This window comes from Rhipicephalus microplus, chromosome 2, assembly GCF_043290135.1.
Source record: "Rhipicephalus microplus isolate Deutch F79 chromosome 2, USDA_Rmic, whole genome shotgun sequence".
Classification (NCBI taxonomy): Eukaryota; Metazoa; Arthropoda; class Arachnida; order Ixodida; family Ixodidae; genus Rhipicephalus; species Rhipicephalus microplus.
This window is the reverse complement of record NC_134701.1, coordinates 215,892,979-215,920,723: the sequence shown is the minus strand read 5'-3', so window position 1 is coordinate 215,920,723 and position 27,745 is coordinate 215,892,979. Positions and strand designations below refer to the sequence as shown.

General features: G+C 43.7%; 1 protein-coding gene and 1 long non-coding RNA gene across 3 annotated transcripts in view; one reads left to right on the top strand and one right to left on the bottom strand.

Moving 5' to 3' along the window:
- LOC119169567 (cell adhesion molecule Dscam1-like) overlaps positions 1-27,745 on the bottom strand; it is a 219,747-nt gene that overhangs the window by 35,744 nt on the left and 156,258 nt on the right. Inside the window, exons 9-15 of one of the 2 annotated variants that reach the window (XM_075875971.1) lie at positions 27,449-27,678; positions 13,861-14,022; positions 10,141-10,425; positions 8,730-8,849; positions 6,672-6,851; positions 4,998-5,145; positions 867-1,015 (exon numbers count right to left, since the gene is read on the bottom strand). In XM_075875971.1, the coding sequence (XP_075732086.1) occupies positions 867-1,015; positions 4,998-5,145; positions 6,672-6,851; positions 8,730-8,849; positions 10,141-10,425; positions 13,861-14,022; positions 27,449-27,678 (1,274 nt within the window). The remainder of the gene's footprint in view (positions 1-866; positions 1,016-4,997; positions 5,146-6,671; positions 6,852-8,729; positions 8,850-10,140; positions 10,426-13,860; positions 14,023-27,448; positions 27,679-27,745) is intronic. The other variant, XM_075875973.1, reaches the window with a different exon arrangement.
- LOC142774843 (uncharacterized) overlaps positions 1-27,745 on the top strand; it is a 374,795-nt gene that overhangs the window by 231,307 nt on the left and 115,743 nt on the right. Inside the window, exon 3 of the long non-coding RNA XR_012886578.1 lies at positions 5,043-5,108. This is a non-coding gene — a long non-coding RNA (uncharacterized LOC142774843). The remainder of the gene's footprint in view (positions 1-5,042; positions 5,109-27,745) is intronic.

The window sequence follows — 27,745 nt, the reverse complement described above, 5'->3', positions numbered from 1 at the left end:
TTGCAGTGCGCCTTCCCATCATCAGAACTTTGATAAGCCATGTAAATCAGCATTGCGGATGCGCGTGCTGGAGAAACCGATGCAGACATTCGCATCTGAATTTTGCGTGTCCTCCTGTGCCTCACTGACAGTGATCATTAACTTGTAAAACCGCCTATCACAGTAAATATAGCCAAATATGCGAGGGCTTTTAAACGTCTAATATCAAAGGGCCTCTAAACTGGACCACCAGCAGCGCAGCAGCAGCAGCAGAAAATCCGGATGACGGGATGCCTATGACGAGGTGCACTGAAAGTTGCATGCCGATTTGGCGAAGTGGTGTCATATTCAAATGATTCAAACAGCTTGTCTAACCGGAAAACTGCATGTCGTTGTTTTCGTGTGCCGAAGGGGCCATTTCTGTGTGAAGGCGGCTCGTGCGCCACGCAGCGTAGAAGTCTCGGCAATTTTAAAACCATATACGCCGCATGACAAATGGTCGGTCTGTATACAATCTGGGCAACATCTGTGTTTAGGCACGCCGGGGATCTTCGACGATGACGGACATAGTGAGAGCGTAAACAGCTTAACTCTTAAAAAGAAAAAAAAAAGATGGCTTTGGCTATGGATGACCATAGACGAAAGCATGTGACACAACGTGAGTAGTCCACAGGCAAAAAGGAATAGGGACTGCTAGCTGCTTTAAAAATTATGGCAGAAAACTTGTCGACCACTGCTTGTTATGGTTATTGTCCATCAAACTGGTGGGCCTGTAAAAAGTAAAGCCAGACGGCGTTTGTATTAATTTGAAGTTAGTTTAAAGGAAACGTTTCTGGGACATACGTTCCACTTATTGATGCAGCAGACATACAGTCACACCCACCCACCCTGGACGACGACCTGGAAGTTCGTGTCATCTCGTCCGTAGGTGTTCTCGGCGTAACAACTAAACAACGAGGAGTCCCTGCGGTCGACGCTCGGTATGCGCACGACGTACTCCAGGGCTTCACTTCCCGGCTTTTCCTCCACCACGTACCTGTAGATTTGAACGAAAAGAACACAAAGACATTATATCCAATTATGTTTTAAATGGTCTTGTGCCATCAGCTCTCATCCGTTTTCCATACTTTTTGTGGCTTATATTCCAGGCTATCGTTCTTTTTTCAGCGTATTTTAAAAGTTTGAAACGTTGACCTTCCCGCTTGTTACCTTTATGGCTACAGACGTAAGGGCACCGATCAGCTACTGTGGCTCAACAAATCTTCAACAAAGTTTTCAACACACACCCGTGCAAATCAAGAGTACGAATTGCCATCACATTGATCATTACGATTAATTAAACGATCTCCAATTGATCTTATGCACTCCTAGACAATCAATATGAAGTTACTCCTATAATACGAAATGATCCAGCTTTACGAAGTAGAACGTCAAAGATACGGTAAGTTTCGACGTTTTTTTTAAAAATCTGCTTACATCACGACTACAAATAGCAACAAGAAATTACAAAGCTAGAGGAGAAGTTGAAGAGTGTTCTCCTCTCCCCCCTACTCTTTCTCTAAAGTGAGAACGTTTAAGAGCTTGTTTCACAGAAATTGCGGTGTCTACGTCGTTGGTTTTCAGAGAAATATCCTGATCTTGTCCCCGACCGAAATTATGACAGGATGCAGCTGAAATAAATAGTTAAAACGTTGGTTCAAGTGAGAGTTGAACTCATGCCGTCTACATGACGAGCAGTGGTTCTAACACAGAGCCACGGTATCGCTTCAAACTTCTTCTGAAAACAAATATGAACTACATATACTGGAAGGGGTCTCGTTAAAGCATGTAAAACTATTTGGCAGAGCCCACGTACCTTGGGAATCGATGTTATGCGAAGCATGCGGATGGAAGGTGAATGTGCTCGTGGTTTTTTTTTTTGTAATTAGCGAAATGTTGCGAAGTTACGCTAAGTTTAGGTACAAATGGGCGCACAGATAAACGTTACACAGCCGCATATGTTTTACACCACTAGGTATTTACAGTTGCGTAACGATGCCAACAGCAACGTGGATATTAGCTACACCAGAAACGGTAAGCTAATGTAAAGTATTGGTACTCGCAAAGATCGTAGCCCTGAACCCTGCTACATAAATAAACTTAAGCCACATCACACCAGACTACAATTGATGGTAACCTGACGTGGCTGCTGTATCGTAGGAGTACATATATAAAGCTTATAAAACTCGAACACCAGCACGGCAACCACAATTGACGTTACACGAACAACAGGGCCTCTTTGAAAAGTAGTTCCTAGACTTGGCGTGGCTCCGGGGTAGAATACTTCATGTCCACGCAAAACGCTAGGGTTTTATTCTTGCAGGGACAATGACATTTATTCTTTGCTTTCGTCTGGCGAACGCTTACATTTTTTTTCTTAGCGATCAAGCATTTAAATTACCCATGTGTGCTCGCGCCATTCCTGGGTAGATATAAGCTTGTGGCACATCCCGCATTGCAGAGGCGCATACCCGCCACCGGATTTGTGTCACTGTATTTTCGGAAGTGTTTGACGACCTACGCGGCGTCATTGTAACGTCATTCATGTCATGACCAGCGAGTCGTATTTGTCAAACCATTTTACCCTGCCATACTAATTTTAGTTCACCCAAGTTAAGGGGGTGTTTATGAGAGCATTGAGACGTTAGCGGATAGATAGATAGATAGATAGATAGATAGATAGATAGATAGATAGATAGATAGATAGATAGATAGATAGATAGATAGATAGATAGATAGATAGATAGATAGATAGATAGATAGATAACCAAAATGCACAAATAAATAGGCCAGACTCGCAAAGCTTGATCAAAGGTATGACGAAATTTGGTATAGGTCACTGATCTCCTGCCGCTTTACACGAAATCTAACCACAGGATTTGTGAGATATGGTGAACTTGTTGAATGGCAATCGTCTCAGTGTAAATATCATTTCTTTCTAAAAGAGTTCGAATATGTAATTTTAACCAGTTTGGAAATAATTTAGGCTAACACAAAAACCTTGTGATACAGGCATCATATATGGAAGTACACTGTACATTTCTTTTTTTCTTATAAAACAGAGATGCTCCAAATTACGAATACTACTATTTCTCGGTAGTGGTTCCTGAAAATACGTCACTGCATTACAGTCGGTATATTTAAAGTGCTTGTTACATACTAATGAAGAGTGGAAAGCCGTTTTCGAAGCAGAAACGCAAGAGTCGTCTACAGGATGGCGGGAGAAACCACTCGTACAAAAGTTATAAAGCACACTTTTAAGGCAAATAGAACGACGACACAAGACAAGAAGGTGTTTCACAAGTGTAGGTATGAGCCACAGTTTTTAGGGTCTACTCTACTATACCCTCGAAACGCGCAACGTTACACGCACAGTTGTTCATTCGGTTACGGCACATGTGAGGCATGCAGCGAGAAACGAAGCATGGCTAGCAGTTTAGAAGACAATGCGCACGGGACCTGGTTATGCTATCGCGTTCTACTCTTGATCGCGAACCTTATCGTTCCCAGCAAGTTTTGATCGTTTTTTAATGCGATAGCATTATAGTTCATGTCACAGAAAACCCGACGCTGTGAGCGAAAAGTTGTCTGTGCATTTGTGACCGAAAACTCAAGTTACCGAGATAGCCGCGGGAGGCCGCTACTTGTCCACACGTGCGCGCGCGATCACATTGAAAAAGCCGCGCGTTCGAAGAAAAAAAAAAAGTTATCAAGGTCACGAGGCGTGGTAGTTTCTTTGCCCTGCCACCACTCCCTGCTCAGCTTCCAGCGCTTTCGTTAGAACGAGAGAAGAGATAATGCGATTGCAGCCTGCGACAAACCTTTGCAACTGCACTCGCACTAGACGGAAATTTCGCGGTGTTGAATTCGTGAGGCAATAAGCTCCTTTAGTGAATTCATTCCGTGGTTACTTGAAAGAGTGTTTCGGGGCTCCTTTAACTCATTTTGTTAAACAGGTTTCACAATGAAAACAAGCCCATTCGGCGATAATAGCGCACGCTGGTCCAATCTACTGTGTGCGTGTTTGTGTGCGTGCGTGTGTATGCAACAAAACATATTAATAAGTATGCACTTAGTGGTTTAAAGGTGCACTACGGGCCGGATTTCGCTATCGCGTCCAACTCTTAAGGGCGAAGTTTAAGGGTCCCCCGATTTTTAACATTTTTATCGGTTTGTCTCATTATTTTCTGCTCTGAAATAAGCTTTTAAAATTTATAACTTAACAATTTATTAGGTGCCCCAAAATACTAAGCACCGGCGACCAGTAATCGTCTTTTGCGGTCAGCCTGCCGTCAAAGTTGAGTGCAGTCAGCAGAATTTAGATAGAAAATGGTTTGTACATAATTATATTGCTGCAGTATTCCGCAAATGAAGCAGAGATTGTGCTTAAGAGCACAATGTCTGCTTTAGCACTCATCTCGATTCCGACAGCAAGCTTTCCACGTGCTGACGCTTTGGCCGGCTAAAGAGTGCATAAGGATGCGTATCCGCTATGCCTATAGTCTCGTGCCCAGGTGCTTGCTTCCTCGGCGTTTTGTGATACTAACACCCTCTAGAGAAAGATTACCGCGACGTCAATCACTTCCCATTTGGCCAAGAGGCTCCCCGCAGTTCTGTGTAATCTCTGCAAGGTACGTTCGACACTCGCACTATTTTTTGTAGCGCCAGAACTGACGGCATAACAGTCATTGGCACGGCACTATAGGACAAACGCCGCCTCTGGGAACGCAACAGGTATTCGTTCGATCACGGAGCCAGAAATAATTGGCGTGGCTGCCGCTATATAGAGAGATGAGTTGAAGAAAGCGAGATTTGAAAAGGCAGGGCATTAGCTTTTCGTATCACGTCGTGGAGATATGTTCTAGGAGGATTGTGACCATTTTCAGGGCTCCGGAAGAATAATCTTAATGCTGAAGTGTAGTGTTTTATTCCTTTAGTACGACAACGTTGTGCTGAATGCTAAAGAAGACCATTGCTACCTTGGCTCCGCTGAAGGGTTGAAGGCATGTCTGTCTCTCGTCCAGGTGATCGTGATGGGTGGCTCGCCGACAGCTCGGCAGGTGAGCGCCACGCTCTCGCCTCGACGAATGGTAAGTGCCTGAAACTTGCGCTCAAAATGGGCCGCCACTGTATATGAGCGGTACACAGAAAGAAATGGACAGATTTCAGTGATTTACGTCATTTACATAGGCTGCTTCTATATACACAGGTTGTTACTGTGGTGAGAGTGATAATTTAATTGACGAAATTAGCAGTGCGGTAACATGTCGTACTGCGTAAGCTCATACCTAGAAAGTGCACCAGTGCTCATAAACAGCAGTGCCATATATTAGGGCCATGTAATGCTCGCTTTTTGTTTTACGCCAAAAGCAGTTTGTAGCAAATCGTGATAATTTTGACCGGACTATGTACATCACCGAAAACATTACGCTGAGATGGCGCATACCTTGACATACGACTTGGTTATCCCGAGCAATCGCATATCCGTGTCTTTATACTAGAAATGACGACATCGCTTTTCAAACCGTCAGCTCAGTAAAGACATGTACAGACGCGAACAAAATTCTGGGAACTACGGGAGCGTGTGCAAAACTATGGGTTTTATGAGAAAGTGCACAGCTGCTCCCTCTGACGGATTTACAGCTAAGCTCGAGAGCAATAGGTAATCACATGTACATCAGAACGCCCGAGGGAAGACTAAGTGCCATTTAGGCGGTATATGTGCACTCGCTAAGTGTCTGTATCGTGAAGAAGGCTTGGATGGCACGTGCAAACAAGGCATTTTCTGTAGAACTGATAGTAATTGCTGTTTGAATAAATGAAAACTGGTGCTTTTTTTAAAAAAATAAGGCACCACTAAATGCAAATGAGATTTTATGCAAGAGGGAAAACTCACTGTATGAAAACGTACCAAATGGCAATATTATCAAGAACAGTGCCCTACTTACCAAAACATTAGGCTAAATGTATCACATGATGTGCGCCACGAGTCGGGCAATTGTAAAATGATCCAGATGACGTGAGAGCGTCTGCCTACAATTAACCACTAGTAATTGAACCCGCTGCAATAGAAAAAAACTTTCTATGCATCAAGAGACATAATAAAATGCTGCTTGTCCGTTTCCGTTTGAATATAAAAAAAAGAACCGCCTGACGTTACTAAGAGAAGTGGCGCGAGTAGTTCAAAAGTTTTGTTTCAACTGAATACATTAGATAGCTGGTCCTATCTAGTGGAGCGAAGTTGAACCAAGCAAGCGGGATCATGAACTCTGAGATCGCAGAAAATAGCATAATGGCCATTGTTGTTACTGTGGCTCCCACTACTTTCCCTTTGCTGCTTCTAGTGTCGGTGGCTGCGTAGTAAAGGCCGGCAACGTTAGGCATGAAAACAGTGACGTTTAAGAGTCCGCTTTCACGCGTGGGTGACTTGAAGGGCGCTAGCGCGACACGGACTAATAAAACGGGATTTTATTGCAATACAGCTACTTTCTTGGCAAAATACTGGCACTACGAGTTTTCTGGACCACTATTTCAACAATAAATGTCTACGTAATATTCACCTTTGGTGTCCGTCTGAAGTAGTGATTGAAGCACTATTTTATTGAAATGAATGATCCAAAGTTGCATGCGGTTTCTCGTCCGAGATTGCTTACCGTGAACCTCAAGTTTGACCACGGTTGAGATTCCTGGCCCGACACCATTCAACGCCTGGCACATGTAATGTGCGGCATCGGTGGTGTCGGCTTCGCGGATGCTCAGGGAGCCGTTCTCCAAAATCTGAATGTTGGCGTTGCTGATGATCACAGAAAACTGTCGTCCTCCATCTGAGCCTGCTGTGGACACATAACCAAATGGAAAAGAGGAACCTGTAATCATTCGGCTGTGTTCTGTCAGAAATATTCTCAAGTAGCATAACAGCTGCATGGTACTACGCACATGAAATTGGCCAGTGACTCCAATAGTCACTGGCTAATAAGGCAAACAATATCTGAACATATAATGAGATACTTTGATGATAATGTTCTGGGAGACGTTAGATAGACTTGTGGCTGATGGTTGTCTCGTTTTTGAAGTCCTCTATTTGACGACCGCTCGCCAATCGTGGCCCTGTCCACGGACTTAGAGAACCATCTCCCAATATTTTACTTTTTTCTATATCTTTACTTATATCGATATATCTTTCGATCCATCCTTATTTCTTCCTTTGCAAACCACTTCTAAGGTGCCACACTTTCCTGCAGGCATTTGCGGGGTACAGTTTTATTTTCACTTTTTCATCGTTTACTATCCCCCTTCTTCCCTTAATGTTCTTCGTAACACAAATGTGTGTTCAAAATCCTGGTTTCTGAGATGATGCGGCCTTAAAGAAAAAAGATTAAGCAAGCGAGCGAGAAACCACAGAAAAGCGTAAGATAAAACATTCGTGTTCTAGCTTTTGTATACGCAGGTTGACAAGCTCGCCTGTTCGTTCAGCGCTTTCTTTATTTTAGGTACATCAGCTGACAACCAATGAATCCTAATTTAGTTCCTGCCATCAGTACAGAGGAAAATATAGGTTTCATTGCAATCGCAGTTGTACAGAATCCAAAGAAAAGCTCTTCCCACGTCACTTATCCGCTTGCCTAACACGACTTGAAGACGACAGCTATATGCGCATAACTGCAACCGCGTGTACTCGTGTACCTTGCTGCCATGCAGACCTCAGAATTACACCATCCGCAGCCTGAGTACGCGTATGTGCGGACTACCTGCCGTCCATTACAGCGACGTAATGGTGCCCTAGAGCGTTAAAGGTTAGAGAGAGTACATGACCCCACGGGCCGTCTATATAGATTATCTACGAAGGGCTTGCACATAAAGCCTTTGTAGATTTTAAATATGAATACCATTTCTGCGTAGACTGCCTTTCTGGCCGTGTCCCACGCCATTTTCGCTTTATTCCATAGCCGTTTCTATTTTTTTTTGTTATGCTAGCGTTGCAAAGATGACGTGAACGCTCAGCTCTTGCTTGCCTTGAGCATCGTGTGACGTTCGCACAATTTCGACTCGACGCTGGTTTTTCATTCGAAGTCACGTACCCGCGAAATGTATAATACTCTCGCTTAAAATTCGTCATTGCCGTCTGTGTGTTGGTTCATCAGAATTGAAGCCCAGTTTTATAGAGGTGGTATTGGCTTTTAAAAAAGCGAAAAGAATAGAAAACCTCACTTTCGTAACTGTCCTCATTTAGGGCGCTTTATGGCAGTACACAAAGAAAGCCGTGGGAAAACAAACAAAAACAATAGTTAAAGACGCACGAAAGGCCGGTGAACAACCCTACAAAAGAAGCCAGAGTTACTAGACACGAAAAAAAAAAAAACTGAGCGGGGGAGACATTATTGAAAGAAGGCGGATGCAGGCGAAATGTTCCTCTACTTCAGTCAGCCCTGCAAGGAGTGGTCAGACGTTTGATGAATTTTGTATGGCTGATATAGCTTCATATATATTGTGCAAATTTTGTGTGCAAATAATATATGTCAATATTCTTGCGATTATTTCCACAACACACAAGCAGAGGGGCTCTGAAAAATGACAAATAATAATGGTGCTCTCAAACATGGAATTACATGTCATGAATTCGTGCGAGGACTTGCAGAATAAAAAAAAACAGAATTTTTTTGAAACCCCACGCTTACTATAGCAGTGACACACTAGTATTTCTCAGCACTCACGGTTTGCTTTCTTCCACCTAATGACTGGAACTGGGAATCCTTCAGCTTGGCAGTCGAAAGTCACCGCCTGGCCCATAATAGTTGCCTTGTCGACTGGCTCCTGACGCCATCTTGGTGGCACTGCAGAAAAAAATAATACGAAGTGCGTGTGCACAGCATAAATATTTTGTAGCTACCAAACTTGCTGACCATAAAGTGTACACTCAGAACCTCATTCCAGCAAAACCTTATACGTCATTACCAGCGTATATATATCGAGATTACGTGCAAGAGGATAGATAGCAAGGTAGTTTTGATCGCATTTCGAAAACTGGGATTGCGTGCTGCTCTATGCTCCGGATTTTTCAAGGTGTGCCATAAGGTTCCCTAAAACACACCAAGTCCAAAGGCGAGACAGTAGTTTCCTTCTCGCCTTGACTACCCTTCCTACAAGTGCTCCTGCTAGAGACTCATTTCTTCATGAATCACCTGGAATGCTAGCAATAATTGCTCGGCAAATCAGGATTCGGCGCTTTACGACAACACGCTGTTATCGCTCCTTGCGCAGGCGCAAACGCAGACACAAATTGAAATCACTTCATCGCGCACAGTATAGTCATGCGAGACAGGGTGGAATTGGCGGCGACTGCACGAATCAACAGGGTAGGTGACAGTTAACAACAGCTACTTCTTAGATTTCGACCAGTTGAGAGCTTACTTCTTCCTGACGCCAGGTGAACCCACAGCTGGCATCACTAATTGTGCCTCAAGGACGGGAGACGTCGCGAGAGAATAACGAGCTAGTTACTCGTATTTTAGGAGCCTGTGTAGGAGTCCTTCAAGGATAAGAAACTGTGCAGAAAGTAAGCGAGGCTAACCAACGCTTTTATACAGGGAAAAGAAAAAACAGCTATGTTGGCGACGAAGGGGCTGTTTCTCGGTGTAGTCTACAAACTCAGCGACTTTCTCAGAGTCGTTTTCACTGAGTAGTCACTTGTCTTAGGCTCTGCGTATAATAGAAGATCCAGAATGCGAAAGGGCTAAATAAAAAGACATGAATGCGTGCACCCCTCCCTCTTTTCATTGCATTCATAATAGAACAATTTGCAGCGCGCAGCGCCGAAGTGGACAAAGAAGGATACTCTCTTTGTTCTCTTCGGTCAGTTGTCTCATCCTGTGCTGTGTGTCCAAAAACGGACTGTTATCTGCCCCAATCTCAAAGCTTGCATCAGAAGTTCCCACTGGTTCAGGGTCGCCTGAATCAGTATTCGAAGCAAGGATTACTTCTATTTAACGAGCCAAAATTGATGGAAGGTAGCAGAGAGACCACGCCTCCATTCGTGCCCCCACCTGCATCCTAATCAGGCCTATAATTAAAGACAAGTGCGCATTCACACATCTGAAACACACAAGCTTGAAACACCGCACGCACCTTGTACCAGCATCGGGGCTGTGTAGTTTGCCGAGGCTGCCGGGTTGGATGCAACGCAGGTGTAGTTTCCCGAATGTAGCTGAAGTACGCCGGTGAAGGAGAGGAACGACGTGTAGTCATTGGCTTTAGCGACCGAGGCTTCCAGCTCAGCGTCCAGCAGTCTTCCGTCCTTGAACCACTCGATGGTGATTGGCAGGTCTCCGTCAGAAACAATGCACGCGGCGCCCGCACGCTTGCCCTCTGTGAGATCGTCCGGAAAGCTGAATGGGCTCACGACTGGTGGAGCTGAAAAGTGTTCGGCAGAAACAGTTTCGCTTTAGCGAGCAGAATGTATTGTGTACGCAGAAGTGCGTTGTAGAAGGCTGGGCGGCAAATTACAAGGACAACACTAACGGCTGAGCAATGACAAGAACAAGGGGATGATTCATATACGTGCTATAGATATACAGTAGCTTAGCACGTCTTAGTCGAGAGATGGGGTTGTGAGGTTGAGGAAAAAGGAGTTGTGGCGGCGAAAGGAGCTCCTATGAAAGCAATCAACGTATTGGTGTTTTACGTAGAAGAAACACCATACTGCACTAACTTCGAAAAAAATGACAATCACTATTGTATGTCTTGCATAAAATAATTTCTTATAAATTATTAGAGATCAAGAATGATGCAAATAGAAAGACAAGGAGGTCAATCAGACGCGGGTCTGGTTTGCTACTCTTCACTGGGGAGAAGGGATATAGAGAATAAAATACATAAACAAGGGGAAAGAAAGCACTGTCAGGGTACATGTGTGAGCTATGGAAATGATCAGTAACATAGAAAAAGAGGCAGTGTCATGTAAGCAAAATATATGTATTTGCAAACTTCAAACTGTTGCAAGTAGTGGGTTACAGATACCTGTCTGTAAGCCCCCAGCCAAATTGGCTGGGCTCTGAAACCAAGTCTGCCGCGAAGTTGTTGAAAGATATTTCGTGTAGGTGTCATCCGGTTAGGCCTTCGCTCAAAGATTTTCGCTTTCAAGTTATCTCTTATTCTTAATTTTTGACCGCAAGAAGATTGCAGAAACGAATGTGCTAGATTACAAATTATTAGGAAGTATTTTGTATTTGCAATACATTTAGTGGCCACATTGAAATAAATGACTTATGAATGATGCAATCACTTCACGCTGTAGAGATTAAATGCGAGTTTTTATCTTCCCTCTCGAGTTCCAGAATATTGGGCGCGAAATCACATACGAAACATCTGCGCTTCCCTGACTCTGCTATTGTTGGTAAGCATACAAAATGCATGGACAAAATAGATGGAAGCAAAAGAAGAATCAATCTGCACGACTAAAGATACATTCCGCAGCGATGATAGGTCATTCCATGACTAGAATACCTTCAGGTAAAAGAAAAACACACTTTGGTTTAGAGCTGATCCCTGGCGAATACATTAAAACGTAACTATAGTAAACCCACTGAGTTAAGCTCATTGTATTTCTAAGCATAACTGAGAAGCGAAATCTGCATTCACGACCTCAAAAGCGAAGTGTCTGCATGAACAATCGAGTACAAATTTGAATGCCAGCAATAAAGCTTCGAATGTTGCATTATGAAAACACTCACCCCCTCTTTACGGCGCATTTCACGTGCTGTTTATTTACTACGAAGTAAAAAAAAAACACTTATTTTTCAAAGAGTTTCATCGCCTCACTGCGACCACCATCACTGCGAGTAAATTTATATTCTTTATATATAAACAATGCTTAGTGATCTTGACAACACAAAGGCATGCCAAGGAATCCACTAAGGTTACCACGCGGCGGCAAAAGTGCGGCGGAGATAAATCTTAAGAACGGCACCCGAAAGTGCATTTCGCCTGCTATGTTTTCGTAGGATGCTTCACTCATCACACTCTTCTATATGTTATTCTTTTTTTTTTTGCCGTTCAGTTTAGTTGCTGGTGCCGGCGGGACTCCGATTGCCGGGCGCCGGTGCTTTCAACCTGTTTAGCATTTCCTCGTGCTCCCTCGGGCTTCTTGAGCGAGAATTGAGAGCAAACATATGCACGCTTGGTTTAGGTTTCTTTCTTGAAGTAATTTGATATCCTGATGCTACACGTCTCGTCTCAGCCACATCACTATCCAAAGCGCTAAAGAGTTCCCGCTCCCAGTGCGTCAAAAATGACGAAGTGTTGGTGATGGCATAAAAGCGCTTAGGTTTCGGGGTTAGAATAAACAGCCAGTATCGCGGTGGTGACAAGTCACTGCTGAGGGAAATGCGCGTGGCAAAGAGGAAAATGGGGCCGATAAAAAGACAGATTTCAAAAGGTCGCGCATGGTAAATGGAAGTAGAAAAGAAACGTGGATATGCATGTCTATAAAGTTTCGCAGTATTCGTTTGCTAATAAATACGGAATAGGTATGAGATATGTAGCTTGGAAATCAATGCTTTTGGAATAAATAGCAGGCGTGAATGTGCGTTGATTTTGTTCTTGAACTTGATGGCTTCAGAAGAATTGCTTAATACATTGTCCTAAAGAATAAAAAAAAGCACTCTTAGTTTGATACATTTACGCAGGGATACCGTGTTGATACATGACTGGTGCTAAGAAGAGAAAAAGAAACACAAAAAATTTAGAAAGAACCCTGAAATCATTTTTATATTTTATTGATTTGTTTTTTATTGTTAAATGATTTGTTAGGTGTTGTGCTCTTTGGAGGGCTGCTATAAATAATTCAATGCAGGTTGGTCTGAAAAGTCTACAGTAGCGCTGAGGAGGGTCACAGCGGCAGTCTTATTTGTAATAAAAAAAAAAAGCAGTTTGCTTTACTCGAAATATTTTTTTTATTTAATACATACTGCGGACACTAAGTGGTCCAAGCAGGAATTATGAATTTTCTCTTCGCAGCCTTGGTCGCAAAACATCAATCTGGATGTAACTACATTGTGAGCATGAACTTCACGCCAGCTTTAGCTTAGGTATGTTGAGATTCCTTTCTTAGGTACCTAACAGCAATGAATTATGAGAGTGAGCTGCCACTCTTTTCTCTTGTGTATATTTTGAGCATATCGGCAATGACGCAAAAGAAAAAACGGCAAGAACACCGACAAAAAGGTAGGAGTCAGGAAAAGATGGAAGATTGTGATGAAAATTTTTAAAAAAGAGGAACGTGCTAGAGTTTGCTACAACTGTACGCATCTTCTTCAAGGCTGCAACAGTTGCAGCAACGAAGGAAACAAGTGCGCTTCTCAAAGCCTCCGTTCTAGCAAACTTCCTGTTAACCAATTTTCTATTGGAAGAACTCCACTCTATTTACTTGAGATACGATTATGATCTGAACTAAGAAAGCCTTGGAGAGACGGTTTGGTGACAGTTGCATGAGAATCCACGCCTGTCATGTCACATTAGCTTTTAACCCTTCCTCTTAGTGAACCTTTATTGAACTTAACAATAGGGCATTTGATCCTCTGATGTGTCTAGTGATAAATCATTGCCGAATTATCAACACATTCAACTGCACTTACAAGAAGGCGCTAGACGAGCGATACATTGACATGCATGTTAATTCTTCGTATGAGTAATATACCTACAAAGCAGTGGGACCATCCCATTTCTAAAGCGAAAAATCTAAATGTCTTCACTCTTCCCAAACTGTACGGTAGCCCGTAAGCCTCGATCTTCGTTAACTTATCTCTCCCTCCTCCAATAAAACTATAAGATCGATGACGACGAACTAACTCATGACGTGCACCGCCAGTTGTCCTCTGGCTGTGTTTCCTTGGGAGTCCTTGGCCACGCACGCGTACCAGCCACTGTCCACGCTACGCTGCACCTCTGCCACAACCAGGCTTCCGTTGGGAAAGCTGTGCTGGCGATGGTTTTGTGGCAGTGATCGGCCGTCTGAAATAGTAAAAGAAGAAACAGAAAAATAAACAACGAACAGTGATTAAGTACAGTAAACCACACAGTATTATCTATTTAGGTTCAGACTTAAGCCGCAGCTGTGCAAGAAAAGGTTTATATAAACCTCTTTTTCATACAGATGTCACGTCATGCTTGAAAGAAGTTTCGCTTGCAAACAGGCGTAAGAGGGGTTGCTTGCTGTTAAGGCTTTTGAAAAGAAAATATTTGTGCGGACTGAAACGTGAGTGTGTTGTCCCCATCTGGCACTTGCTCATCACGCAACTTGCGGTAAAACTTTGGTGTTTAATGCATACTTGCTTATCACGACCACCATTCTAGATGACTTTGAAACAATGTTCCATGTAACAGAAATAACTGAGCAAATTTCATAGTATTTTTTTATTTTCATCTGCTTTCTTTTCTTGTAATAATAACTTATAGCACAGATGCTTTCTTTTTAAGTAGATAAATTGCAGATCTTTTGACCCTACAAACGAAGCACACCACAACGTGTTTTTTTGTTCACTAAAACATTATGATTAATGAAAAAAGTCTGTATCTCCTTGGCAGAAATATTTGGCTTTACGCGCTGCCTATTCTTCTAGATAGTATGCTAGACAAAAGATTGGCCTGCAATATACGTTCGTTTCAAACAGCTTCTCACATGCTTTTAGGAAAACTTAGTGCATTCTGTAGCATCTTTCAAAGCTGGATGCGTAGAAAGTAGTATTTGTTTTGCGATACCTTCGAAAGAACCACGATGTAAGTACAAATTGACTTCAATTTCTTCACATAAAGAATCAAATAAGTTCTGTGAATGCTGCAATGACTCGTTATCAATAATTTTTGCGCTTGAGTGTGTGTAGAGCACACATCTAAAAAGAAGTCCTTTTTTTTTTGGGAAACTTCAGTGGATCCGGTACGTATAAGAAAAGAAGCTCGTACGCGTACAAGAAAGCAAGCGATTCGTTTATCGATTTATGTTTCGGCTGTGGTGCGGCCTTCGTCAGAGAATGAAAAGTGAACAAGGCATATGCCGCTTTTAAGGGACACTGATATCTCAAAAAAAACGTGAGAGGTTTCAAAACAAACATTGATGACAATACAGTTTGATCTGGCACCTCATGTGACAAGATAAGTGCTTTAACTCGAAGCACATATGAACAGAAAGCCATCGCATTATTCAAACATATCAACCAGTAAAACAATCATTAGGCCACGAAAGAGACGCAAGAGATTAGGGCGACATGTGTGGCAAAACAAACACGATGCGCACCTATTTTGGTGTGGCACACATGAAAGTGCTAAAAGATCACAAAAAAAATTTTTACAATTCACTGTGGTCACTATACAAACAATAAAACAGGCAATTTTAATAAAATATGCGGTCAAAGAAAGGGGGGGGGGGGTTTGGGCGGGGTTGCACGAAAAAAAAAGTGTGTGTGACAGGAGCGGGGAGGCTAGCGTATGAATACGAGAAACTTTGTTACCCAGAAAGAATATGACACGTCCGATGCTTTCATTTATGCCAGTGTGAGGACTGCTGAATTTACTGATGACGTAGGATTTATGAACTTCTCGGCTGTAATGAGTTTTAAATACAGACTGTAGTATGGTAGCCTTGATGTTCGCAAGGGAGGTACCTGGCATGTGGACATGTTTTGATAGTGGAAGATGAAGTAGGCTAGAAGCATGGGCTCTATGGTTGTGAAAGCGTAATCTGAATGATGTTTAGTTGTGACCGATGTATTGCTGGTGGCATGTGGAGCACTCAAGCATGTAGACAACATTGGCGCTGTCGCACGTGAAGTCTCCAATGATGCACATGGAAAAGCTTGAAGCGCTGCTAGTTATGCAGTGCGAAGTTGTCATGTGTGGGCACACCTTACAACGGGGTTTATTGCAAGGGTGACAGCCAACATAGTGCGATCGGCTGTTTATTTTAGACAAAGTTTAGGTATCACGCAGGTTTCGCGATCAGTGATAAACCACCCTGGTTGGTTCTGCAAATATGTCTTTTAGGTGGTCATTTTGAATCAAGATGTTGTGGTGTTTCTTGATAATGGTGATCACATTTGGAGCTTTTACTGAGTGTGTTGAAATGAAATTGACAATGTTACGTGAATAACTTGCTGATGGTTTGTTGCCCGTGAGCAAATCCTTGCGGTCGATGTTTTCCGCCTTCTTGAAGGCGTCGTAATTGATTCGTGAGAGGTATTTTGTTGTGGAAAGTACACATCGGAGGTACTCAGAGCTGCGAATGAATTTATTCTTGTCAGAGCAGATGCGCTTACAACGAATGGCCTGACTGTATATAATGCTGGTTTTGTAGTGTTTTTTTTTGTGGCTACATTGAAAATGAAGACATTGATGTTTGTCGGTCGGTTTCATGTACAACTTCGTCGTAAGTTTTTGATGGTGCAAGGTTACCAAGACGTCAAGAAAATTGGCACTGACAGCTGAGTATGAATGCGAGGACGAGATTTTTGAATGGGCATTATTAGAATCCTCAATGAAAGAAAGATCGGATTCGCCATGGAGCCATAATAAAAACATATCAATAAAACGTTTTTAGTAAAAAAGGCTTCAAGTCAATGCGTAAAAAAACTCGTTTTCCAGGAGGCTCATGAAGATATTTGTGTAATTAGGACCAATACTAGTGGCCTTACAAGTGCCACTAACCTGCACGTAGTGTTGGCCATTGAACTCGAAATTGTTTAATTAGATAATTAACTTCAGAAGCGTGACTAGCGCAGATAAATCAGTTGCTTTGTCGAGATCAGACTCGTTGTACGCGTGCACCACAGCCCTTATACCATCAGAATGCGGAATATTAGTGTACAAAAAGTAAACATCCAGAAACACCAAAAAAGAGCTGACAAAAATATCTAAATCTTTGATATCGTTTAAAAAATTGTTCGTGTCTTTGATATATGAAAGAAATGGGGCAGTAATTGAACAAATAATGCTAGTTCTCAGTAATCGTACGTATTCTAGACACAACCATTTTACCGGGATTGTTTGCTTCAAGAATCTTAGGCAGGGTGTAAAATCTACCCACACCCGGGCACAGGGGAATAAGCGTACGTCACGCAGATTGAGTGATTTTGTTTTCTTTCACAAGGTCAGCCACAAAATCACTGTCAGTGTATATGAATTGTTCTGTCGTGTCATTGCTAAGGCGTCTGTAGTATGTAGTATCGTAAAGTTGCCTCTGGGTTTCATTATAGTAGCTGTTAGAATCCATTATCTTATATATATATATATATATATATATATATATATATATATATATATATATATATATATATATATATATATATATATATATATATATATATATGGCTGAAATATGGAGGACAGATTGTGTTAGAAAAACTAGGCACCCTGTTCACGAGGTGTCTCCTGACGGGAAGGGTACCAGAGTCTTGGAAGAACGCTAATATCATCTTGATACATAAGAAAGGAGATGACAAGGACTCGAAGAAATTAAAAGCCGATTAGCTTGCTCTCTGTAGTATACAAGCTATTTACAAAGGTAATTGCTAACAGAGTAAAGAAAACATTACAATTCAATCAACCGAAAGAACAAGCAGGATTTCGAACAGGCTACTCAACAATCGACGACATTCATACTATCAATCAGGTAATGGAGAAATGCTCATAATATAACCAACCATACTGAGGGGTAATTCTAGACGCCTAAAGCACCACAGGAAGAAATAATCACAGAGAAAGAGCGTCAACTTGCAACTGATTTATTTGCAGGAGAAGCGCAGTAAATATATAGCCACACACGCACGTGCAGAGAGCATACTTCACCTAGTCACACGACCACAGACATAAACTGAGGACGTTCAACCGGCATATCTAATCAAGCAACGAAGCGCAAAAATCAAACTCAGACTTGCGCAAGACGACTGACGTGTCACTTATACACAAGTCACCTTTTTTCTTTATCCAGAACGCTTCCATTATTTTACGGGCCAGAGCATCTGGGCTTTTGGCGAGGACAGAAACGCTTGAAAACCTCGCCTCTCAAGAACAAGAACGGCAATGCGCAGGCAAATGTGCTCCGGAATTATTTCGAATTGAAAGCTCATTTTCCCTCATTTTCACGTTCAAACACCGTCCAGTTTGGCCGATGTAAACCCGGCCACAACTAAGTGGGATTAAGTACACCACACCCACTACGCAAAAAACATACATCGAAGCGTGTATTTTTCCACAGGTGAAGGCGCTCGGTGTTTTAGAAATACGTGGGCATAGGACAGCCAGCTTTCGTGGCGCAGAGAGAGAGAGAGAGAGAGAGAGAGAGATAAAGATGCAAGGAAAGGCAGGGAGGTTAACCAGATGCACATCCGCTTTGCTACCCTGTACTGGGGAAGGGATAAAGGGGAGAAAAGAGGTTGCAGAGAGATGAGAAGGTACACACAATCACGAGCACACTCGGGGAGCACACACAGTCTACAGGCGGTCGCTCAGGTTTGTTGACTGTAGGTAAATTAGCAGTGCTTTAGTTGCTTTCTGCGCAACTGAGGCAGATGCCCAAGGTCCTAGTATCTTCTGCACACAAAATGGTCCGGGGTCAAGTTGATTCAAAACCATCCGGAGCTGGCATCGCTGTGTGTCGTAGCAAGCGCAGCTGCACAGGACGTGTTCGATGGTCTCTTCAGCTCCGCAGTAGTCGCATGTAGGAGTGTCTGCCATACCAATGCGAAAGGAGTACACCTTTGTAAATGCAACACCCAACCAAAGGTGGCATAACAGTGTCGAATCGGGGCGGGAAAGTTGTGATGGTAGCTTTAGCTTGAGCGAAGGATCCAGTTCATAAAATTGACACCTTTGGAAGCTGGTAGACGACCAGAACGTGCGTGTGAGATCTCGATCCAGCAGGTAAAGTTGTCTTGCTGCATCATTCCTTGATAGAGGAATCGGCACTACACGGGTTCCTTCATGGGCTGAGCGGGCTGCATCATCGGCTAATTGATTTCCGGTAATACCGATATGTCCAGGCAGCCATTGATATATAATATCATGCCCTCGTGCTAGAGCTTCATGATGGCAATGTCTTACTTCTTGTACCAATTGGTCATGACTCCTCCTACGCATGGCAGACTGCAAACTCTGAAGCGCTGCCTTCGAATCACAGAATATGACCCATTTTCCTGGACGTTCTTGAACGAGATATTGTAAAGCAGCCCTTATAGCAGCAAGCTCTGATGCCGTAGATGTAGTCATATGCGACAACTTAAACTTGATTGTCATTGCTGCAGCCGGAATTAAAGCGGCACCTGATGAGCTGCTGGACGAGACGGACCCATCAGTGTATATCTGCGGTCGGTCTAAGTACAACTCATGCAATAATTGCAGTGTTGCTTGCTTCAATGCTACTCTGAAGTGATTGCTTTTCTTTTTGATTCCCGGAATTTCTAGACGTACTTCCGGCTGGTCAAGGCACCACTAAGGTCATGCCATTCTCGCAGCTGGCGTATATCCTGATGGAATGCTGTTTAGGTGCTTGGCTATCACGTCTGAAAACGTAGCACGTGGTCTTCTGGAGGGTAGAAGGGCCAAGTGGTGGTCGGGGACACGGCTAGCATGTCAAATGTGCGCTCTGAGGCAATCCACAACTCTATATGTCCTGACCGTATGGTCTTTGGCAAGCATGATTGTGGCATAAGTAGAAGCGCATCGGGGCAGTCCTAGGCAGATACGCAGTGCCTGACCCTGCAAACTCTCCAATGAATGAGTATTCGATTTGCAAGTGTTAGTCAGTACCGGCAAGCTGTAGCGCAATAGACCCAGAAATAGGGCCCTGTACAGCTGTAGCATGGAGGCCACAGAAGTTCCCCATGCTTTCCCGCACATGAATTTCATTATATGCACAATAGATAGCAGTCTCTTCTTCAAGTACGCACAATGTGGGCTCCACGAAAGACTTCTGTCGATTATTATGCCCAGGAAACGATGCGTCCGTGCATATTTGACACTCTATCCATTGATGTAAACAGGGTATGGCGTCATTGGTTTGCGTGTAAACGCCATTAACGCGCACTTCACAGTTGATATAGTTAGGCCTTGTTTCTGAAGGTATGCTGTTGTGAGGGTTGCTGTCCGCTGTATTCGTGCACGCACCTGAGGGCGTCTGTCTGCCGGCTGTCTGAATCGAGTGCCAGACAGACGAATAAGAAGACAGATAGACAGACAGACCAAAACTTCTGCGTTGAAGTATCCTAAGAAACACTACCGTCTTTTAAATATTCCTGTCCGAGCATGGTCATACCTAGAAGCTAGCAAGAGAAAGGCGGGCGGCATGTGGCCTGCGAATGGCGTATTTCAGGCCCTTGAAGTGAATAAATAATTTAAATAAACCCTCACTATTGTTAAAACTCAAATTTTCTTCCTACACTTTCAAACGAAGCTCTGACAGGAGCCCACGTGAAAGAAGAAGATTCTTGGGTGAAATTCCGAGTATTTTTCGAAGAAACTTTGAAGGGGTGATGGTGAACACACCTAATCAAGCTAACGTATGTATTTAGCGCTTTGCGGCCTCGTCCTGTTTATAGCGTTTCTTCCGCCAATCAATAGAAAACATTGATTTTGCTAATCGAATAATCTATGCGCCAACGAAAGAACGAAAGTGTGGCACTACCGTGAACTCGGCCACCCTCGCGTCATCGATTTTCTGCTGGAGTTTCTCGCCGCTATTTATACCTCACCGGAGACTTATTTTGCGCAGCCGATAACTAACGTGTCGAAACTTTGGTAGTTCGAAAAGCACCACTGACAAAGCAAAGATCAAAGACAACGCGTAAAAGTCCAAGGTTAAAAAAAAAAGATGGGAGCAGATTGATAGAATAACAATAAGGTAGAGAGTGAGTTTTTTCAATAGAAGCAAGAGCCTGAGCCTCCGTGACGCGTCTAATCTTGTTCATGAAGCCTTCCACAATGTCATACGTTTTGTGCAACGTGAAAAAATACACAATTGCTCAAAATTATAGGCACAAATGTGTTTTTAGAAGCAGTACAGGACTGTGTACGAAGTAATCTTAAATAAAGAGCTTACTATCACCATGAGAATGATTGTGACGAACTTTTGCTTATTGGAAATTCAACAAAGGGAATTCAGCGATCCCTATTTTGTTTGAAACTTTGTACATTGATGCATAACCAGCATAGTGAACTGCCGCGTAATATCGCTGATAAATCGCAACATTGTAGTCAGCAGCAATCCCTTCTTTTCTGGCCACCTTTGGCTTCTTATTGAAGCTTTAGCCCACCCCATTACTGGCCGAAAGAAGAGGACACATAATAAGAACAGAAAGTAAATTGCTACAATAATATTATTATTAGCGAAGCTGTTGTAGCTCAAAGTTTGCTACGAGGTGTAAAAATGTTAACAATATCAGGAACGAAATCGGCCTTATAAGGCGGATGCTTTCCTGAGTATGTTGCTGTTGTGCCAAGTGCGTCCACTATACTAGGGGACAATTTTCTGTGGCAATGAATGGAAGGCTATGGAGGTAAAGTGGGCATGTGCTACCCCTGTAGAATATAGTGCCATGAATGCGCACATGTTTTCCACGTGAATGTAATTAAAATGAACGACATTATTTTCCGCAAGATGCTGTAAAGAGACGCTGCACGCGCCGAGCAGATATCGTTATTTGTTGTTGCTTTCTGAAGAGTCATTTCGTGTTTTTGCGTGTCCCACAAACTCAATGGCGTCTTCGTGTTTATAGGTGAGCGCGCATCACCCTCCAGCTATTCCGAAGATGTGCCGAAGGAGCTTGAGTCTAATTTCGCTCACAAATGGCTGTGTAGGCAAGCGTATCAAATTGTGTGCACTGGGATTACATAAACGCCGCTGTCATTCGAAACGCGAGGCGAACCAGACCACTTCGCGGAAGAGTACAGGAGCAGTAGTTTGGCCCACGTAGTCTTTCCTTCATTGGCAAATAAAGTTGTCCCCGAGTATAGTACTAAAGTACTTGGCAAAACAGCCCCTAAAAGCCTAACCTCGCGTGCACGTTGCAGCGTACGTGTTGTCAGTCCTTAACGTGTAAGATGCCTCTCCATTCACAGTACTTATATATATATATATATATATATATATATATATATATATATATATATATATATATATATATATATATATATATATATATATATATATAGATGAAATAGATGATAGGAGTTTCTTCCGGCTACCGTAAAAAAGTTATAAACTTCGAGAATAGTGCAGTATAGGAAACAAAACAATAAAATATTTATTTAATTCTTTTAATAAATATTTTATTGTTTTGTTTCCTATACTGCACTATTCTCGAAGTTTATATATATATATATATATATATATATATATATATATATATATATATATATATGCATTGTGGCAAAGCCTTCGAACAGTGGGTCGTCCTCTCCAGTGCCTTCTAGTGGGTTGTCCTTTTCATAAGAGCAGCTCGTGCAGGGAGTCGGTCCCCGCATTGACTGTCGCTGTCGTGGATCATCGACGAGTGACCGCCAATAAACGTCTTAACAATATATATATATATATATATATATATATATATGTATATATATGAGATCTAACAGACAATAAGTCCACTTTTCTTTCTACTTATTTACATTACATTGGTTCTAATAACTTCCCCTATACATTCATTGGCATTATTGTCTGTTAGATCTCATCAATATTGTGTCAAAACACGGAAAAACAAGCCCTTAGGTATACACTTGTTTTCCTTATATATATATATATATATATATATATATATATATATATATATATATATATATATATATATATATTGTAAATGCAAGGTCAAAAGCAGTAGCAGCGTCGGTACAGAAGCAGCAAGAGCTGGCAGGTTATACGGGCGTCGTCGCATTAGCAACCACGCAGTCCTCGCTCGTGCCTCGCGCCCACGTGTTGATGTCGCTGCAGTAGCGGACATTCCTCTTCACTACATATCGTCCCCGTCGGAAAAGGAGCCATCCTGGTGACTCACGGAGAATAGAGTACGAGTGGATCTTAATATGGTTTCAACCGCTGTACGTGAACAGTTTCACGACCCCGAAAGCCCTGGTTTGTGGATGGCGTAACGGGTTCGACGATGTAGTTAACAGGTGAAGTCTGCGAGACAACGCGGTAGGGTCCCTGGTAATTTGAAACAAGTTTCGAAGAAAGGCCTGTAGGGACAGCTGGAACGCAAAGCCACACAGGGGTGTCCGGAACAAAGTCAGGGTACGGGTGGTTATCGTCACGCCGAGACTTTTGTCTCCATTGGTCGATGGTTAAGAACGACTGGGCGAGCTTACGGCATTCCTTGGCACGGCGGGCAGCTTCAGAGATGGGCGTAGACTCAGAGACATCGGGTTGGTAGGGCAGAATGGTATCTAGCGTGGTGGAAGGGTCTCGGCCGTATATCAGGAAAAAAGGCGAAAAGCCCATAGTCGCCTGTGGAGCAGTGTTTTATGCGTATGTCACAAAAGGCAAAATGAGGTCCCAATCGGAGTGGTCTGAGGCAACATACTTAGATATCGCGTCGCCAAGGGTACGGTTGAATCTTTCCGTCAAGCCATTCGTTTGGGGATGTAAGGCGCTGGTAAACCGGTGAATGATACGGCATTCGGCAAGGAGTGTGTTGATGACTTCGGAGAGGAGGGAGGAGGAGGAAAAACCCTTTATTGATGCTGGCTGTGCCAGATAGCCCTTATCCCCACCGGGCTGGTTGACATCCCTAGTCCGGGACGTCATTAGTCGAGGCCGCCACCCGAGCCCGCTGCACTAGAGTTCGCTGTTCCTCTAGTGTGGAGCTATTGAGTAGGGTCGTCTCCCAGTCCTTTTTGGTGGGGTTGAGAAAGGTGTTAATTTTGGGTTCATTTGGCAGGCCCAGACCATATGGTAAGTGTTGGCCACTTCCCCACAGTACTGGCACTGCCCACTTATTTTAGGGTCGTAATATTTTAGTATGACTGGACAGAGCAGTGTATTTGTCTGTAGGCGCCGCAGGATGCGCTCCTTCGTTTTCGAGAGTCCCTTTGCTGGTGCAGGATACAAGCGACGTTGCTCAATGTAGTATTCTTTGATTTCTGGAAACCGTGTTAAAGGTGCGGGACGTTCAGGTCTATCAGGAGAACGGGGAGTTTCCCGGGAAGTAAGCACGCGGGCCGCTGCATGTGCAGCCTCGTTACCCTGTAGACCGTGATGTCCCGGAGTCCATATAAGACGTTTTGGGGTAGGATCGCGGTTCCTGATGCTGAATTTTGAAAGTCTATTAGCCAATGGAGAAATTTCTCCTGCAAGATAGCTCTCGCAGGCTCTTCGAGAGTCTGTAACTATTTGTTTTGAGTTTGGATGGGATACTGCCAGTGCAATGGCCACCTCCTCCGCCTTACTTCAGCTTGTGGCTTTGAAAATGAGGCCGTCCACCTGCGTTCCTTGATGTACTACCGCCGCCGTATAGTATCCCCTAGGTAACGGCCCGGCCACATCGACGTAATAGACCCCATAACGGGAGCTAAGCCGTTGTTCAAGTGCCTCAGCGCGTGCTTGCCTTCTACCCTGGTGCGCCTCCCTGGTCATATTGCGGGGAAGCGGGGACACCCAGAGTTTTGTTCTCCAAAGTTCAGTAATACGCTGCGCGTTTTCGATTTCGCATTCGTGTCGGATCAAGAGGCGGTCCAGTAGGCGCCGCCCGGGGGGCGTCTGCGTAAGACGCGTATATTGATTTGTGAGGTGGGCTTCTTGGAGCTCTTGTATAGAGTTAAAGACTCCCAATGCAGAGAGTTTCTGATTTGAAGTGCTGATGGGTAAATCAAGTGCGCGCTTAATTACTTTCCTAAGAATAGCATCGACTCTGTTCTCTTCGTGTTTAGTCATTCGTAAGTACGGTATTGAATATAGAATCCTGCTAATTCCAAAAGCATTGGCGAGCCGAATCGCGTCCCTTCCTCGTAGCCCCCCGCGCTTGTTTGACACTCGGCGGATCATGTGCCCTACCTGTTCTCCAATTTTCCGTAGCTTGTCTAGCGTGGTGCTGTTTTTTGTTCTGTTGTGAATCAGAAGGCCAAGGATTCGTAGTTCTAAAACCTCTCGTATTGTTGATCCTGATACCATCAAGTTCAGGGTCGTCCTATCTTTAATGTTTTCTCTGATATGCAGGAATTCAGATTTGGTTGGAGCGCACTGCAACGCACACTGTGCCGCATAGTCCTCCACAATGGAGGCGGCCTGCTGCAGGCGGTCTTCAATTTCTCCTAAACTGCCCCGATTCGTCCAGATTGTTATATCATCGGCGTATATTGCTCGGAGAGGAAGACACGTCCTCTTTCGCTGAGAAGTTCACGCGTGGCGCCGTGACGCAGAATGAAGTTCCGCAAGAAAAAAGACAATACGTCGCATGCTGTAGCAGCAGGCAAAGCGGCTGTCTCTGCGGATCGCGTCAAGTAGTCGACAGCGACAACGATCCAACAGTTTCCTGAAGCCGTGAATGAAAGAGGCCCGCACAGATCGATTCCAATGAGGTCGAAAGGCCTGGCTGGGCAAGGGATATTCTGGATCGGGCCAGAGATGTGATGAGGCAGAGCTTTCCGTCGTTGGCACTGCGGCCATGACTGAATGTACTTGCGCAAAAAGGTGTACATTCCTCGCCAAGGAAACCGGGAGGAAAGCCAAGCGTATGTTTTGAAGATGCCCGCCTGTGCGCATTGAGGGTCAGCATGGAAAGCTGAACATATTGCAGCGTGAAGGTGGCGAGGTATGACCAGTAACCACTTTCGGCCATCAGACTTGTAATTCCTAAGGAGGCCATCGTGGGTCTCAAAGTGAGCCGCTTGACGGCACAATATTCGAGAAGATGCAGAAGTCGACGGGTCTGAAAGAAATCGCAGAAACGCGCTGATCCAGTCATTGTTACGTTTCTCAGACGCCATGTCACAGTTTGCTGCAAACGCAACCGTTTCGTCTACGGCAGATAGACAGGCAGAGTTTTCCGATGATACAGGTGAACGCGATAGGGCGTCGGCATCAGTGGGACGTCGGCCAGACCTGTAGACAACACGCATGTAAAACTCTGCATGGTGGTCGATTTGTTGATGCATGGACGATCACCATGCAGCAACAAAGTGCATGGTGATCGGTGACTACGTCGAAAGGGTGACCATATAGGTACGGTCTAAATTCTCCTAGAGCCCATATAATTGCCAGACACTCATTCTCTGTCACAGAAAAGTTCTTCTCCGCTTTGGTGAGGGTACGGCTTGCGTATGCGACTACGTACTCCTGGAATCCCGATTTGAGCTGCGCAAGCACGGCACCGAGTCCAACCCCGCTGGCATAAATCAAAGACAGAGAAGAGCCTTGACACATAAGAGCGCTGCAGTTGCGTAGCCAGAATTTTTTTGAGGAGTCTGTCCAATCATAGTTTATGTTGTATATTCATGCGTGCGTTTGTGTGCCTGTATATTTGCATACACGCAAACGCACAGACGAGAATTAAAAAAATGTAAACACACGCTTCCAGCAAAATAAAAAAAATATCGTAAAGTTCAAAGTCGTCCTCCCCCTTTGACTACGCCCCTGGAACGCTGTGTGTCTCAAGCCACTTGTCTGTCTTATGCGCATTTATCTTCTATCTTGCATAAAATATTAGCGAGAAACTTTATGCATTCAATAAAATGCAACAAAAACTTCTGCGAGTACCATGAAGCAATCGGAGGACAACAGAATGAGTAAGAAGAAGGATATAGATATCTTATTAGACAGCAAGCAGTGAAAGTGGTCGTGGACTGGTCAATTAGGAGTAGAACAGACAGTAAGTTCAACAGAATTGTTGGTTACCAAGAAAAGGGAAGCGCAAGTCGAAAAAGGCCGAGAATTAGATGAAGTGACGAAATACACCATAATAAAAGGAAATCGGTTAGCACAAGATAAGCAAAATACATAATTGGGAGAAGCCATTGTCCTGCAGTGAACCTGATTTGCTCAAAGTTATGAGTATAGTATGTTCTATTCAGGCTAGCGTCTACGTTATTGTGTTTCCTTTGGAGTGACCGTCTAGACAAAACGGTCGGCTGACGACATATCGTGCGTATTATTGAAAATTGCACGCTCATCGCGCCATGTCAGATTTGCAACACCTGATTATATATAACTCGTGCAAGTACAAGCTTCTTAAGGATATCCTTGAACTGCTTCATTGACATGTTCTTGCGAACTTGTTTCGACAGCGTATGCTATTCAGTTGATTGCGAAAGCTTATCGACGACGTTTTTAAGTTAGTACATAGGCAAGGATAGTGTGGTCATCGCTGCTATAACTAGTTCTTTGTGGCAGTTGCCAAAACGCTTGCAAGCACCTCTCGTTTGAATGACTTGATAGATCGTTTTAAATCGCTATTGCTAAGAAAGTCACCTTTTTGCCAGACGATGTTCTTTATTGGATGTCCAGCAACGGCGCAATGTAGCTTCATTGTGCGTCCAGCTAGTGCCGTGACGTTGGCCATTGGTCGAATCAAGGGCTTGCCGAGCACGTTGAGCCTGGCTGTGTGAGAAACGCGGCCCACGCCGTTGCGAGCCACACAGCTGTAGAGGCCACCATCTTCCACTCGCACCCCGGTCATATTGATGTAGCTGTGTACTAGTCTATATATATGCCGGAAAAAGAGAATAAGCAAAACATAGACACCCAAGAGTAAATGTCTGTGGTGCT